The 12097-nt window shown below is 35.7% G+C and overlaps 1 protein-coding gene across 1 annotated transcript in view; it reads right to left on the reverse strand.

The window, feature by feature from the left end:
• esyt2a (extended synaptotagmin-like protein 2a) overlaps positions 1–12097 on the reverse strand; it is a 35932-nt gene that overhangs the window by 14556 nt on the left and 9279 nt on the right. The window contains 10 exon segments of the mRNA XM_051861780.1: positions 561–609; positions 1053–1135; positions 1219–1395; positions 1494–1614; positions 3064–3119; positions 4439–4528; positions 6969–7041; positions 7123–7199; positions 7782–7916; positions 8029–8070. Of these exon segments, the coding sequence (XP_051717740.1) occupies positions 561–609; positions 1053–1135; positions 1219–1395; positions 1494–1614; positions 3064–3119; positions 4439–4528; positions 6969–7041; positions 7123–7199; positions 7782–7916; positions 8029–8070 (903 nt within the window).

Here is a 12097-nt window from a genome sequence, read left to right on the forward strand (position 1 = left end):
AGGGTGAATGTGTGCAAAAATATTTGCAAACAGTTTAAACTGATTAGGCCTACTTAATAAACTATAGACCTGGAACTTTTACCATTCTTATTTCTTTTTCTTTATTTCTTTAAGGCTCTTCTAATTCTTTAATAATTTAATTCCTTAAAATAAAAAGACCAATAACACAACACCCCCCAATGTTCAATACATGGTTACAGCCTTGTTTTATAATAATCATTTATTAAAGGGATAGTTCACTCAAAAATGAATATTCTGCTGTCATTTACTCATCCTATGAACCACATTTATGATACTTTTATGGTATTTTGTTATCTTGTCAGTTCCCTTTCATTTTCATTATATGAAAAACTATTTGTGCTTCACAGAAGAAAGTCATATGGGTTTGGAGCATCAACCTGAATAAATGATGCTGAGTAAATGATGCTAAGTTACATTTTTGAGTGAACTATTCATTTAAGCTTTTTTTTTTTTTTTTTACACAAACTTTTAGCTCAGATATTCAAATACCAAGCTGAACAGATGTAAGACCAAAAAAAAAAAAAAAAACTTTTTTGTACCTCATCTACTTTCTGTTCCTTCTGTAGTTCATCTACGTTGATAGTAAGACTAAAGAATACAGGAGGAGAAACATATGATTAACACACACACACACAACACACACACACACACACACACACACACACACACAATGGGTTTCTATGTTTTATGGGGACTTTCTATAGACATGATTTTTATACTGCAAACTGTATATTCAATCCTCTAACCATAACCCTACCCCTAAACCTACCCATCACAGAAAACTTTCTGCATTTTTACATTTTCAAAATAACATCATTTTGTGTGATTTATAAGTGGTTCTCTTTGACCTTATGGGGAACCAAAAATGTCCCCATAAGGTCAAAGATTTCTGGTATTTCTATCCTTGTGAGGACAAAACAGTGAATAGTTGAACCACAGACACAGAGACCCTGAAAATCTTTAAGGTGGGGTTCTGAAGTATGATGTCTTGTGATTATTTGATGATTGATTAGATCAATCACAGCCATTACCTTCCCAGAAAATCATCCTTATCTGTGTCCTCATCATATAGCTCTATCTCCACATTCTGTCCTGGTTGATCGTACACAAATGCCTAAAACACACACATAAGCACCTCAGTTAGCAAATAAAAACATATCAGTGAGAGACACACTTGCTCCCAAATCAGCCCCTTACCTCATATACTTCATTCCATTTAGGGTTTAACGACTCTTTGATGACTTTGGATCTGAAGAGCTGATTACCGAGCTGAATGACGCCATACGGGTCCGACTTTCCTTTTATCATACCACCCAGAAACGTGTCCTTCCCTACCAGGTCCTGTGCCTCCAGAAAGTGAATCCGCAGAACACCCTACACCAAACACACATGCATTATATGATAGAAATATTATGCGTATATATACATGTAATCATGTCTATGTGAAGCGTGTATATGTGTGCACGTGTCACCTTCGGCATAGGAAAGCGGAGTCTGGAAATCTGCGCATCATTTACAAGTGGAATAGTGATTTTGTTTGGCAGCACAAGGTAACTGTATATGATATCCTGAATAACGCTGTCACACAGACCACTGTGGGCGAGAGAGAGAGATTAGTATAAATGATGATGATGTCAAATAAATATAAAAACAAATCAGTCAAATGCATTAAATTCAATCTATCCAGCCACCCATCAATAAATACATACAGCTTCTGAAACGTTATTTTCAAAAGATATTTTGAAGGGTTATTATAGATCACAAGTTGTATGGACTACTTTTATTATATATTTTTGGTAATTTATGCTTGATAACCGCAGTTACCATCTACTTTCATTTTCACTGTATAGAAAAAAAGCAGCCAGAACTTTTGGCTAAGTAACAATTTCTGTGTTCCACTAAAAAAGACTTTATTTTTGGGTAAACTATCCCTTTTTTGGCTGGATCATGTGATATCATAAACATGTGGGATAAGACAGTGGTTCTAGGGAGCCTTAGTAAACATCCAAGGGGGTTGAGGATGACTTAAAACTACTTAAATGAATACATTATTAATTATAAAATGTATATTATAATTAATATTAATGAATATATTAAAACGTTCCAGCTTAATTGAAATGCTGAAAACAATACATGTAATAATGTATGTGTGTGTGTGTGTGTATATATATATATATATATATATATATTATTATATATATATATATATATATATATTAAAGCGTCATAACGCTTCCTCCATTCTCCCCCCAGCAGTCCTCCATTAGTACTGTTTTTATTTAAGTATTGTCATTTATAGTCATTGAAACCTCTTATGTCCCCAGTATGTTAATGACAATTAATTTGCATTTCAGCTTGAACATGTACTTCATCAGAGAGAGATCAAAGTATTCAGATTGATTTTTAGCTCTGATGTCTGAGCAGAAGAGAGCGTGAAATATGACTCTTCTGTGAGGGTGTGTGTGTATGTGTGTGTGTGTGTGTGTGTGTGTGTGTGTGTGTGTGTGTGTGTGTGTGTGTGTGTGTGTGTGAGAAAGGGAAAATATAACAAAGGACAAGATCTCATTCCCCACACCTAAACCACAACACCAGCTCCACCTATAATATGACTATAAAAGGAGAGAGAGAGAGAGAGAGCGAGAGAGAAAGAGAGAAAGCGAGATAGAGAGACTCCTCTGGGAAAACACATTAAACTCTACATTGGACACGCACGTTGATGGTAGCGGATCTTAGGGCGGCCTTTAAAATAAACAGATTGTTAAGACCCCCTCATCACCATCACAAGTGGGTGTAACCGTGGATCCTCTGATGTGGTCTGACAGGAAGAGCAGCATTTCTGAGACTGGAGTGAGCGTGCATAATGTTTGTGTGAGAGACTGTTATCTGTGCCACCTCATAATACAAAATAGGTCATGTGACAGCATGTATGTTTTTCAAAGGGAGGCTGACTGATCCACTTTCCACTTTCATGAAACTGACATAATAACATGACTACATTATATATAATGCATGCGTGTGATGGCTGACACGTTTGTCACTTACTTTATTCCAGGGATGTCCAGCATATTTGTAAGTCCCGTCCAGTTTATATCCAGAAACTGAGAGAGATACAGCCACATTTAACATTGTTTAATACATTATGGTTGTAGATATATGCAAATGCCTGTGTTGTAGATATATGCATAGATATATGGTTACATAGGTATATGATTGTAGATATATGCATAATTCCTCTTTCACAGCAGTAACAAGGCCATATTATCATGTTAAATATAACAGTAACTGCACACTTTTTCAGCAGTCTTGGTTGTGGAAGCATTTTTCCTTCCATAGGAACCTCAAAAAAATTCTTCAGTAAAGAGTTTCAAGCCATGAACCGAACCAAACAACTTTGTTTTTAAGCAAAAGAGTATTTGAAAATAGGAAAAAGACAAAGATACAAGTCTTTATCGTCACATGATCCTTCAGAAATATTGCTAATATGCTGATCTGGTGCTCAGAAAAATGTCTTAGTATTATCTTGAAAAAAATGTTCTTGCTTAAATTCTATTTGCAATAGAATTTTATGTATCAATGTAAAAGTCTTTACTGCCACTTTTGAAGAACTTAATTCATTTCTTATTTTGGATCAAGACTTCCAAGTAACTCATAAAAAAAAAAAAAAAAAATCGTACTGACCCCAAACTTTTGAATTGTAGTATACAAATACATAAGAATTCTGCGAGTGTAGGAAGGCCTACTCAGTTACATCATTCAGTGCCAAACAGAGAATTACTGTTAACATGGAATAATGAATCATGCTTGTTTTCTTTCCAAATACTTCTTTTTTTTTTTTTTTTTTTTTTTTTGCTTCAAATTAAATGTTGTAATGTTGGTTTTGTTGATTTGGTCCAAAGATTTAACCCTAACCTGATTGCTTTTAATTGAAAATTTATATAAATACATTTGTATAAATACAATAATTCCATAACCAGAAAGAGTGGGCAGTTAGTGTTGAGTTTCGCAGACAGAAACCAAAACCTTCTCTCAATGTTTAAGTTACTGATATGAAAGATAAAGAAGTGAAGTGTCCTTTAGATCAGTATTCTGGATCAAGACTTCCAGGTGACGAACAGCTGAGAATGTAATGGATGAATGAGACAGGTTTACGAGGAATAGATTTAGATATTTTTGAACAGTTTCTGCAGAGCAGGTCAGAGCAGTGTTCTGAGAAAAAAACTCTTAGCGCAGTAACAAGGGTGTAGGTTATTATTAAATAACAGGCAGATTCTCATCATTCTTTATATTGTATGATTGTCTAATGTAGGTAATGTCAGGTATGTAGGAGAAAAACTAATCAGACACAAAGACACAATGAAAGCAAGTTCTGCAATATGTCTGTCTGTGAGTGTGTGTGTGTACTTGGTGGTTAACGTACGGGTTTCTTGAGGAAGAACACTGACAGGGCGCCAATCAGAGGCATGTCTCCAAGCAACGGGTCCATGATGACCCTTAACACCCCATTAAGCTACACATAAAAACAACAAACAAATAAAAGGTAAGCAAAAAATAATTAGCAGTACAAAAAAAATCATATTATAATATTTTGCATTATTAATATGACATTTAATCACAGTTTTTACTAATAAAATATTGGTCAAGAAATTATGGGTGAAAGGAATAATGAAAGTGAGAAATGTTGGATTTCAAACTTGCTGGCATGAGCACTACAGCTGAATGTGTCGCAGCATATGCATTAACCACAATCACATGCATTAATTCACATGCATCATATGCGCAGGTGACCTGAGTGCAGGGGCGGATTAAGGTCTACAGGGGCTCAGGGATTTCTACAGGCCCCCCACCCCCCCAGATTATATACAATATCCCAGAAATTGACTGAGCAAGAGAGAAAGCCTGTGACCACTTGCTTTCAGATTTTGTGGACACTGCTCTTTTTTGTCACACTCAACTAAATCATTTTCACTTTCGGTGCACGAATGCTATTGAATGAACAAATTCATGTTAGGCGGCTTACGCGAATGAATATAGGTGTAATAGTGGCCTATAATACAATTTTTTTTTATTAGGAAGGGTGTTGTGCCATATCCCGGAAATGTGTTTTTGCGGGGTGGGATGCCTGCACGTATGTTGTATCACTAATAATCATCATAAATATTAATGACAAAATAAATATCACTAATAGGCTAATGGCTACTCGAGTGAGGTGATTCAATCTCTGGTTTTTAATAGAGGAAAACAAAAATAAGTACAGCAGCGGCTATTTGCACTAAGTGAAAATAACAATATATTCTATTTACACTTAGTGACAATAGCAGCATTTTCTTAGCAATATCCTATTTACACAAGGTGAAAATAGCAATAGATTCTATTTACACCATGTAAAAGTATCAGTTCTTTGCAATAAGAGTCAAATACTATTTGCACCTCAGTATTTTTGTACATTAACAGGATGCAATAACATTATTGAGTGTAAATGATTATGTTTATTAAAATTATTAAATGGTTGCTGCCTTATTGGGAGAATAAAAACCCTCCCTACACCTTCCCCTAACCCTACCCAATAAACACTTTTAATATTATTAAACACTTGTTCCAGGTTAATTCCACTTTTAGAACATTATTTTAATTTTTATTGAAAATAAATGCGAGCTTGGCAAAAGGGGAATTCGAACCTGTGTCGATCGCGTTAAAAGCCAGGTCTGCGAGCCTTACCCGCTTACTTACTGCTGTGCCACTGAAGACATTGAATTCTTTTTTAAAACTTGAGTGGCCCAACCAGACATTGGTGGGCGGAGCTAGTGTAAATAGCGTGTGCCAACAAGGGACGCTATTTGCACTTAGTGTAAATAGACACTCCAAATAAGTACTGGCTATATATGGGAATTTTACAGTACTAATATTTACCTCTAAATTATGAACAATTTATCATCTATAATACCAAGGTATAACCACTAGATGGCTGTTATAGCCCTATATAAATATATAAACATGGCTGTGTACATTGATTTCAGACATAATTTAATTGTATTAGGTTTTGCATTTGGATATAGCCTATATTTAGACATTATTAGAGACTACTTTTTGTCAAAGCTTAGATTGTTTTTGTTTTTTGTTAATTTGTTAAGTTAATTTGAAGTGTCAGTTTTTGCATTTATTATTACAGTCAAATCTGGACACAGAGAAGCATTTTGTTAATCATACTAGCTAACAGCTTGATCAGTCACATGAAAGTAATAAGAATATTGACAGTGCGAGATCTGGTCTGTGGTCTCTCCTCCTGTATGAGAAACTCAGCAAATCGATCAGTGATTGACAAATTCAGATTCAAGTAGCTTTATTGGCATGGTAAAACGGCTTTACATTGCCAAAGGATTGACAGGCTCTGATCCAATTGTGTTAAGCAATGTCAAATTTACAGACAATAAGGCATAAAATAAGGCAGTGATTGACAGCGCTCTGATCCAGTGGCATTGGGCATTGTCAGATTAACAGTAGGTCTACCTGTTTTTGACAAGCATCAGTTTAGAAAACGAGTGGTCCGCTTTTCGCAGCCTAGGTAAGCCTATCCATTAATCCGCCCCTGCCTGAGAGATCCTGCTCAGGACATTTCCTGATGCCACCACCTCTCCTCTCATCTCTGTATTGTTTCCTGTAACATCTCCACTATCCTTTCTAGTTACAACCAAAAAGTAATTTATATACACTCATATAAATAATTAAAAAACTTCTGCTTGCAGATATGAGAAGGAACTACCATTATCTCTAATGCCTGACTCTAATCTAACAGAGCAAAGAAGCTCTTCTGACATACAGTTCAAACTCATGAGGCTCCTGTTTGGTTGCTCTGATTGTTATCAGGGTAATGGGGACCAACTCAAATGTAAGCGACTTTTGTAAGCACAACACAAACAGCCATGTGTCACACACTTGTCTCATGGTCTTACCTGTATGCTCTTGATTCCTGCACGGCAGTAGTATTTCTTAATGTCCACATCAATTTCAGTGTTTCCGACAAAACTACACAAATACAACAAAAAAGTGTTTCAATAATGCCCATTAATGAGTCCCAGTGGTTAACTGTGTCTATGTGTACTTTACCTGATCTGTAGGTCCATAATAATCTGTCGTTTATCTACATTCTCTGTATAAACTTTCACTCCATCCACTCTGAGAGGCTGCAGACAGACAAAAAAAATTATTATATTTTTTGTGTAAGAACATGTGTGTGGGTTTGCTAAGCTGTACTATGGGGTACAGCTTAGTAAAATGTCAAATATGTTAAATATTAATTATTTAACATGGATGCCCTCAAAAATACAAAAGTGTTAGTATTCTTATAATTAGTTAGTTTTTTTTTTTTTTTTTTAAATGTCAAAGGTTTCCTTTTAGGGTTTGAGTTAATCTGTAGCAATTATAAATAGCTTTATATAACAAAGAAGAAGGCTTTGGTATGTTCTCAAAGTTAAAAACATAAAAATTCATTTATTTATGATAAATAAAACTATTAATATAATTAATACATTATAATAATTTAGATATAATTAAACCACCATAATATAATTTAATAATAATTATAACATAATTTGTAAATATTTATAAACATATACAAAAATAATTTGCTTTATTTATTAATTTTTAATGTTTTTATGGGAATGCAATGCAACAAGTTCTTTTAGGGGAAAGTTCAGAGTTTGAGTTATGGTTTGACCTTCATGGTATGTCCTCATTTAGATAGCTAGGTAAACATGTGCATGTACCTTGTCCCCCATGTCTATCTTGGAGAAGGTGAAAGTACTAAGGTGCGCATTGGCTCCCTGCACTGCCGGTTCAATAGTCTCTTTGAAGATTTTTTCTACAAACTGACAAATATATGGCCACATCTGATGCACAGTCTGTGGAGAAAAAAAAAAAAGAGAAAGAGAGTTAATGCTCTTGAGGAGACATTTCTGGGTTATCCTAGATGCAGATCTATTTTTATGAAACCACCCCACCACACACTCATACCTTGTTGAGCCACTCCACTCTCTCCACATCTGGAAAATGAACCTGAAACAGAAAACAGACTTAATAATCAGAATGTTTTATTTTATGTGAATGGCTATTTTAAACACATTCCGTCTCAACAGGTCACAGCACATCACCAGCTGACAGTAACACACATCACAGCTATTAAAATAGTTAATCATTCAATATTTTCATTCTTTATCAGAATGACAAGTTGATTCTTCAACTGTAAAGCGTGTAGGGAAAGATGCATTGGTTCATGAGGTGATATAAAAGAGGGGATTTTATCAGTTTTTGCTTGCTAGGTTGACGTTAGTCACTCAATGGACTTTAGTGAAAAAAAAAAATCAAAAAATCTGCTTCAATTAAATACTGCGCCTATGAAAATGTGTTATCAAAACATGTTTTAATCTTATGTTAGCTGCTTTTTATTGACAGAAACATTAAAGAGGGAAGGTATTGTGGAGAGAGGTCAGATTCAAATCACTGCATCACCACGGCTGACCACTAGGCCATGGCTCATAACTTGAAGGAACTAGTATTGTTCTGATTACTCATCATATCCATTACTCATTACATGGCCACATTATAATGACATAATCTGGCTGTTTAACTGGAACATTTTGTTACATTGCTGAAGACAAGCAAACTAAAGGTGCTAACAGAACATGCTTTCTCAATCTCTGTCTCCTATTCTCATAGACAACGATCAATGCAATTAGAAAATCTGGATTAGAAATAAAAAATCTTTTTTTTTTTTTTAAATAAAATAAAAATAAATGATTTTCATGATGGTCCGGTTAGTGATTCTTGACCATCTGCGCTCTTCCACAGATTCTGACACAACACTAAACATACAGAATGGCTAGTGCGCTCCAATTCATAAGCGGATGACACTTATGAGTCAGCTCTTTTAAAGAATTAGTCATGACTCATGAGTAGTTGGTTTGAATCGGTCTAAAGAGTTACTCGCTTACTGAATCAGTCGAAGTGGTTCTTCACTAAACCTATTTAAATGAAATACATTTTATATTATTGAACAGTAAAATTATATTTAACGCAATGTTAAACCATTTACAATTTTTCACTATAGCTTATATGGTAAGGTAACTTACAGTTAACCAATTAACAGGTTTTTACTGTAGTATTTTTACACTTTTTTTCTTTAAAGGGGGAGTCTAATGCTATTTTATGCATTCTGACTTATTTACAAAGTTAAAGAGTTGGATTCTCTTGCTAAACATGGCCAAAGTTTCAAAAACGAGTTGGAAGTATGACGGAGTATTTCTGTGCCAAATACACTCCTTCAGAGTTCGTACAAGTTTCGGAAAGTTTTTTTTGAGTATGGCCCTGTATTACGTAATAATACAATAATACTTCGTTCGGGTTATGGAAATCGTCGGCAGCGCTGCACAGGATTTGCTCGAGAAAGATTTATCACTTTGTTTTCAGACTACGAAATCAACAATGTCACCAAAGAAGTGTGTATTTGGTTGTGAAGAAAAGATAACCTTGCTCCCCAAAGAACCCAGCGTTAAGTGGAGCTGAGAGATTTATGCTCACGCATTACATCGATGCACTCTTGACATTTGTCATTAAAACCACAAAAACCGCCTTAAATTAACTATCAAAATAAGGATAAAGTTGTGTCTGGTTAAAATGAATGGAGAATATCTCGTGTTTTCCATGGCTGCTCGAGCCCTCAGGATCGGCGGTTATGGTTTCATAAACAAAACCCAGTTCTACGCTGGATTTACAGATCATCTGAAACTGAAAGATGGAGCGGTCACAGCGATAATGATCCTGGTCATGAGTCGGAACCGCAGGTGGTGAGTAAAACTGCTTCAAATGTCTGTTTTGTTGGCAGTCGGCGCGTAAGTGCATATAATGAGAACATCACGAATGTATAATGAATCAAAAGTTATCCAGGGATAATGTGATGGTGTATTTTTCTATGTTTAAATACATTTGTATAGCTGACCATCGATAGCTTCGATACGCAAAAGCTGCGTGTGCTCGTCACTCTTTAGCTTCGCCCACGGCACGCTTCCAGGAGCTCGGCTGTTTTCGGAAAGACTCGATACAGTGTATCTTTCTTTTATAAATCTGATAAAAATCTGATACTCAGGATTAACATGAGATTGGCCGAAACTGTGTGTGTTATGTACCCTTTAAAGATTTTTACAATTTTTTTTACAGTGTAGAAATGAGAACTGTTAGTTTACTCATATGAAAATGTATAGATACTCATTTGGAACAGAGTTTTGTTTCTTTCTTTCTTAATGCCATGGCTGCTTGTATCTATTTTAACTAGTGAAATTCAGACATTTTAAAATAGATTATAAAAAAAAACCTTAAAAAACATTTAAGATTGATTTTAATAAAAACTCTAAAACTAAACTTGGACTGACTTTGTCACAACCTTGTTCAAGGGAGTTTTGTTATAATATGATGCTTTAAAAAAACAAAAACAAACAAAAAAAAAACACTACAGTATGTTACTAAAAATAGTTCTGTTTTAAGTAGAAATCTGTTAAATTCACAAATATTTCCATCCCTATTTTGTCAGCAGTCTCTTTGATTTTAATGGCGGTGTTCTAGTTTTGTCACATCAAGTTGCTTGCTCGCAGTGTAGACGCAGTGTCTCTCTCTGGCTCTTCATCTTACTTTCATCAACATGGAGTAGAGTAAACTGTGTTCAGGAGAAAGGACCTATATGGAAAGATGTGGCACAAAAGCATGTGAGCGAGAGATATGCCAGGAAAACAAATGGAAAATCCCTGACTTGTCTTTGGCTCCATTTCTTTCTCATATTTTCCTGAGGGAGAAAGCCAGTCTATGACTCAAAGCTGTGTTATTTCCTGATTATACACGCAGAGAGCAGACAACAGCTAAAGTTAGCCTGCTAATTCCCACAGCCTGTCAGCAGTCGACGCTGAGCTGATCTGATCTGATATTATAAAGATTGTATCTGTACTGTCTTAACACCGCCACAAACACACATACCTCTGGCCTTCAAAGAGCTAAGAAAGCGTTGATACGGGTCAAAGTATCATTCACAGACACAACATTGTGAATAAATATTTAATGTTACTTTTTATCGAACTGTCTGTTTTTTATAACATCAATCTCTAAATAAAGGCAGAAACTTCCATGCAGTACTTCCAGTTACAATAGTGCAGGTTTGACAGGATGACACAGGCAGCTAGTCTAAGAATGTAAAGCTGATTCATGAAGACATGTTAACATGCTGACCAAATGCAGTAATGTGAGGAGGATTTATGGGCGTGGGCGTAAGATCTGCGTAAGATCTGATCTGTTAAGCAATGTCATTTCCTATCCAAGCAAACAACTTTGTCAGATACAATCCTGTTGCCCAGTTGAGAAACAAACAAGCACATTTAGAGAGTAACTGCAACCAAAAACAACTTCATATAGACAGATTTGACCTCATCTGACCCCCTAAATCAGGGATTTTCAACTCTGGCCCTTAAGGTCCACTTTCCTACAGAGTTTAGCTGCAACCTTGACCAAACTCACCTTCCTGTAATTTTCTAGTAATCCTGAAGACCTTGATTAGCTTGTTCAGGTGTGTTTGATTTGGGTTGGAACAAAACTCTGGGCGAATTCCAATTGGAGGGGAGCATCCCTATGCCCTACTAACTCTGAAGGGCAGAGCCCTTGAAGTAGGGATTTTGGAGGGAGCAGGGCACTTGCGTGTCATTATGTAGCTGTTTGGAATGCACTTGGTGAAGGGAGCAATGAAAGACAACTGCTGCGTCCAAAATCGCATACTGTTTATAGTAGGTAATACATTTGGTTTAAAACTTACTTTGCGACTGTTAAAATTGTATGTTCTATTTAGTATGAATGTGTGCGGTATGAATAAAATTCGTACTATATCCGCCATGTTGTCATTATTTTGTGACCTACAGCGTCAGTTGCGTCGCTTCACTTCCATTCACAAATCCTCTCCCGTGGCCTCATGGGATGGTAAAGCATCCATCAAATGCGCACTTCAGAATCTCAGTTGAAGAAGCAAGTCTTTTTGCCGAATGTTATATGAATA

Source organism: Ctenopharyngodon idella, chromosome 2 (genome assembly GCF_019924925.1).
Source record: "Ctenopharyngodon idella isolate HZGC_01 chromosome 2, HZGC01, whole genome shotgun sequence".
NCBI classification, from domain to species: domain Eukaryota; kingdom Metazoa; phylum Chordata; class Actinopteri; order Cypriniformes; family Xenocyprididae; genus Ctenopharyngodon; species Ctenopharyngodon idella.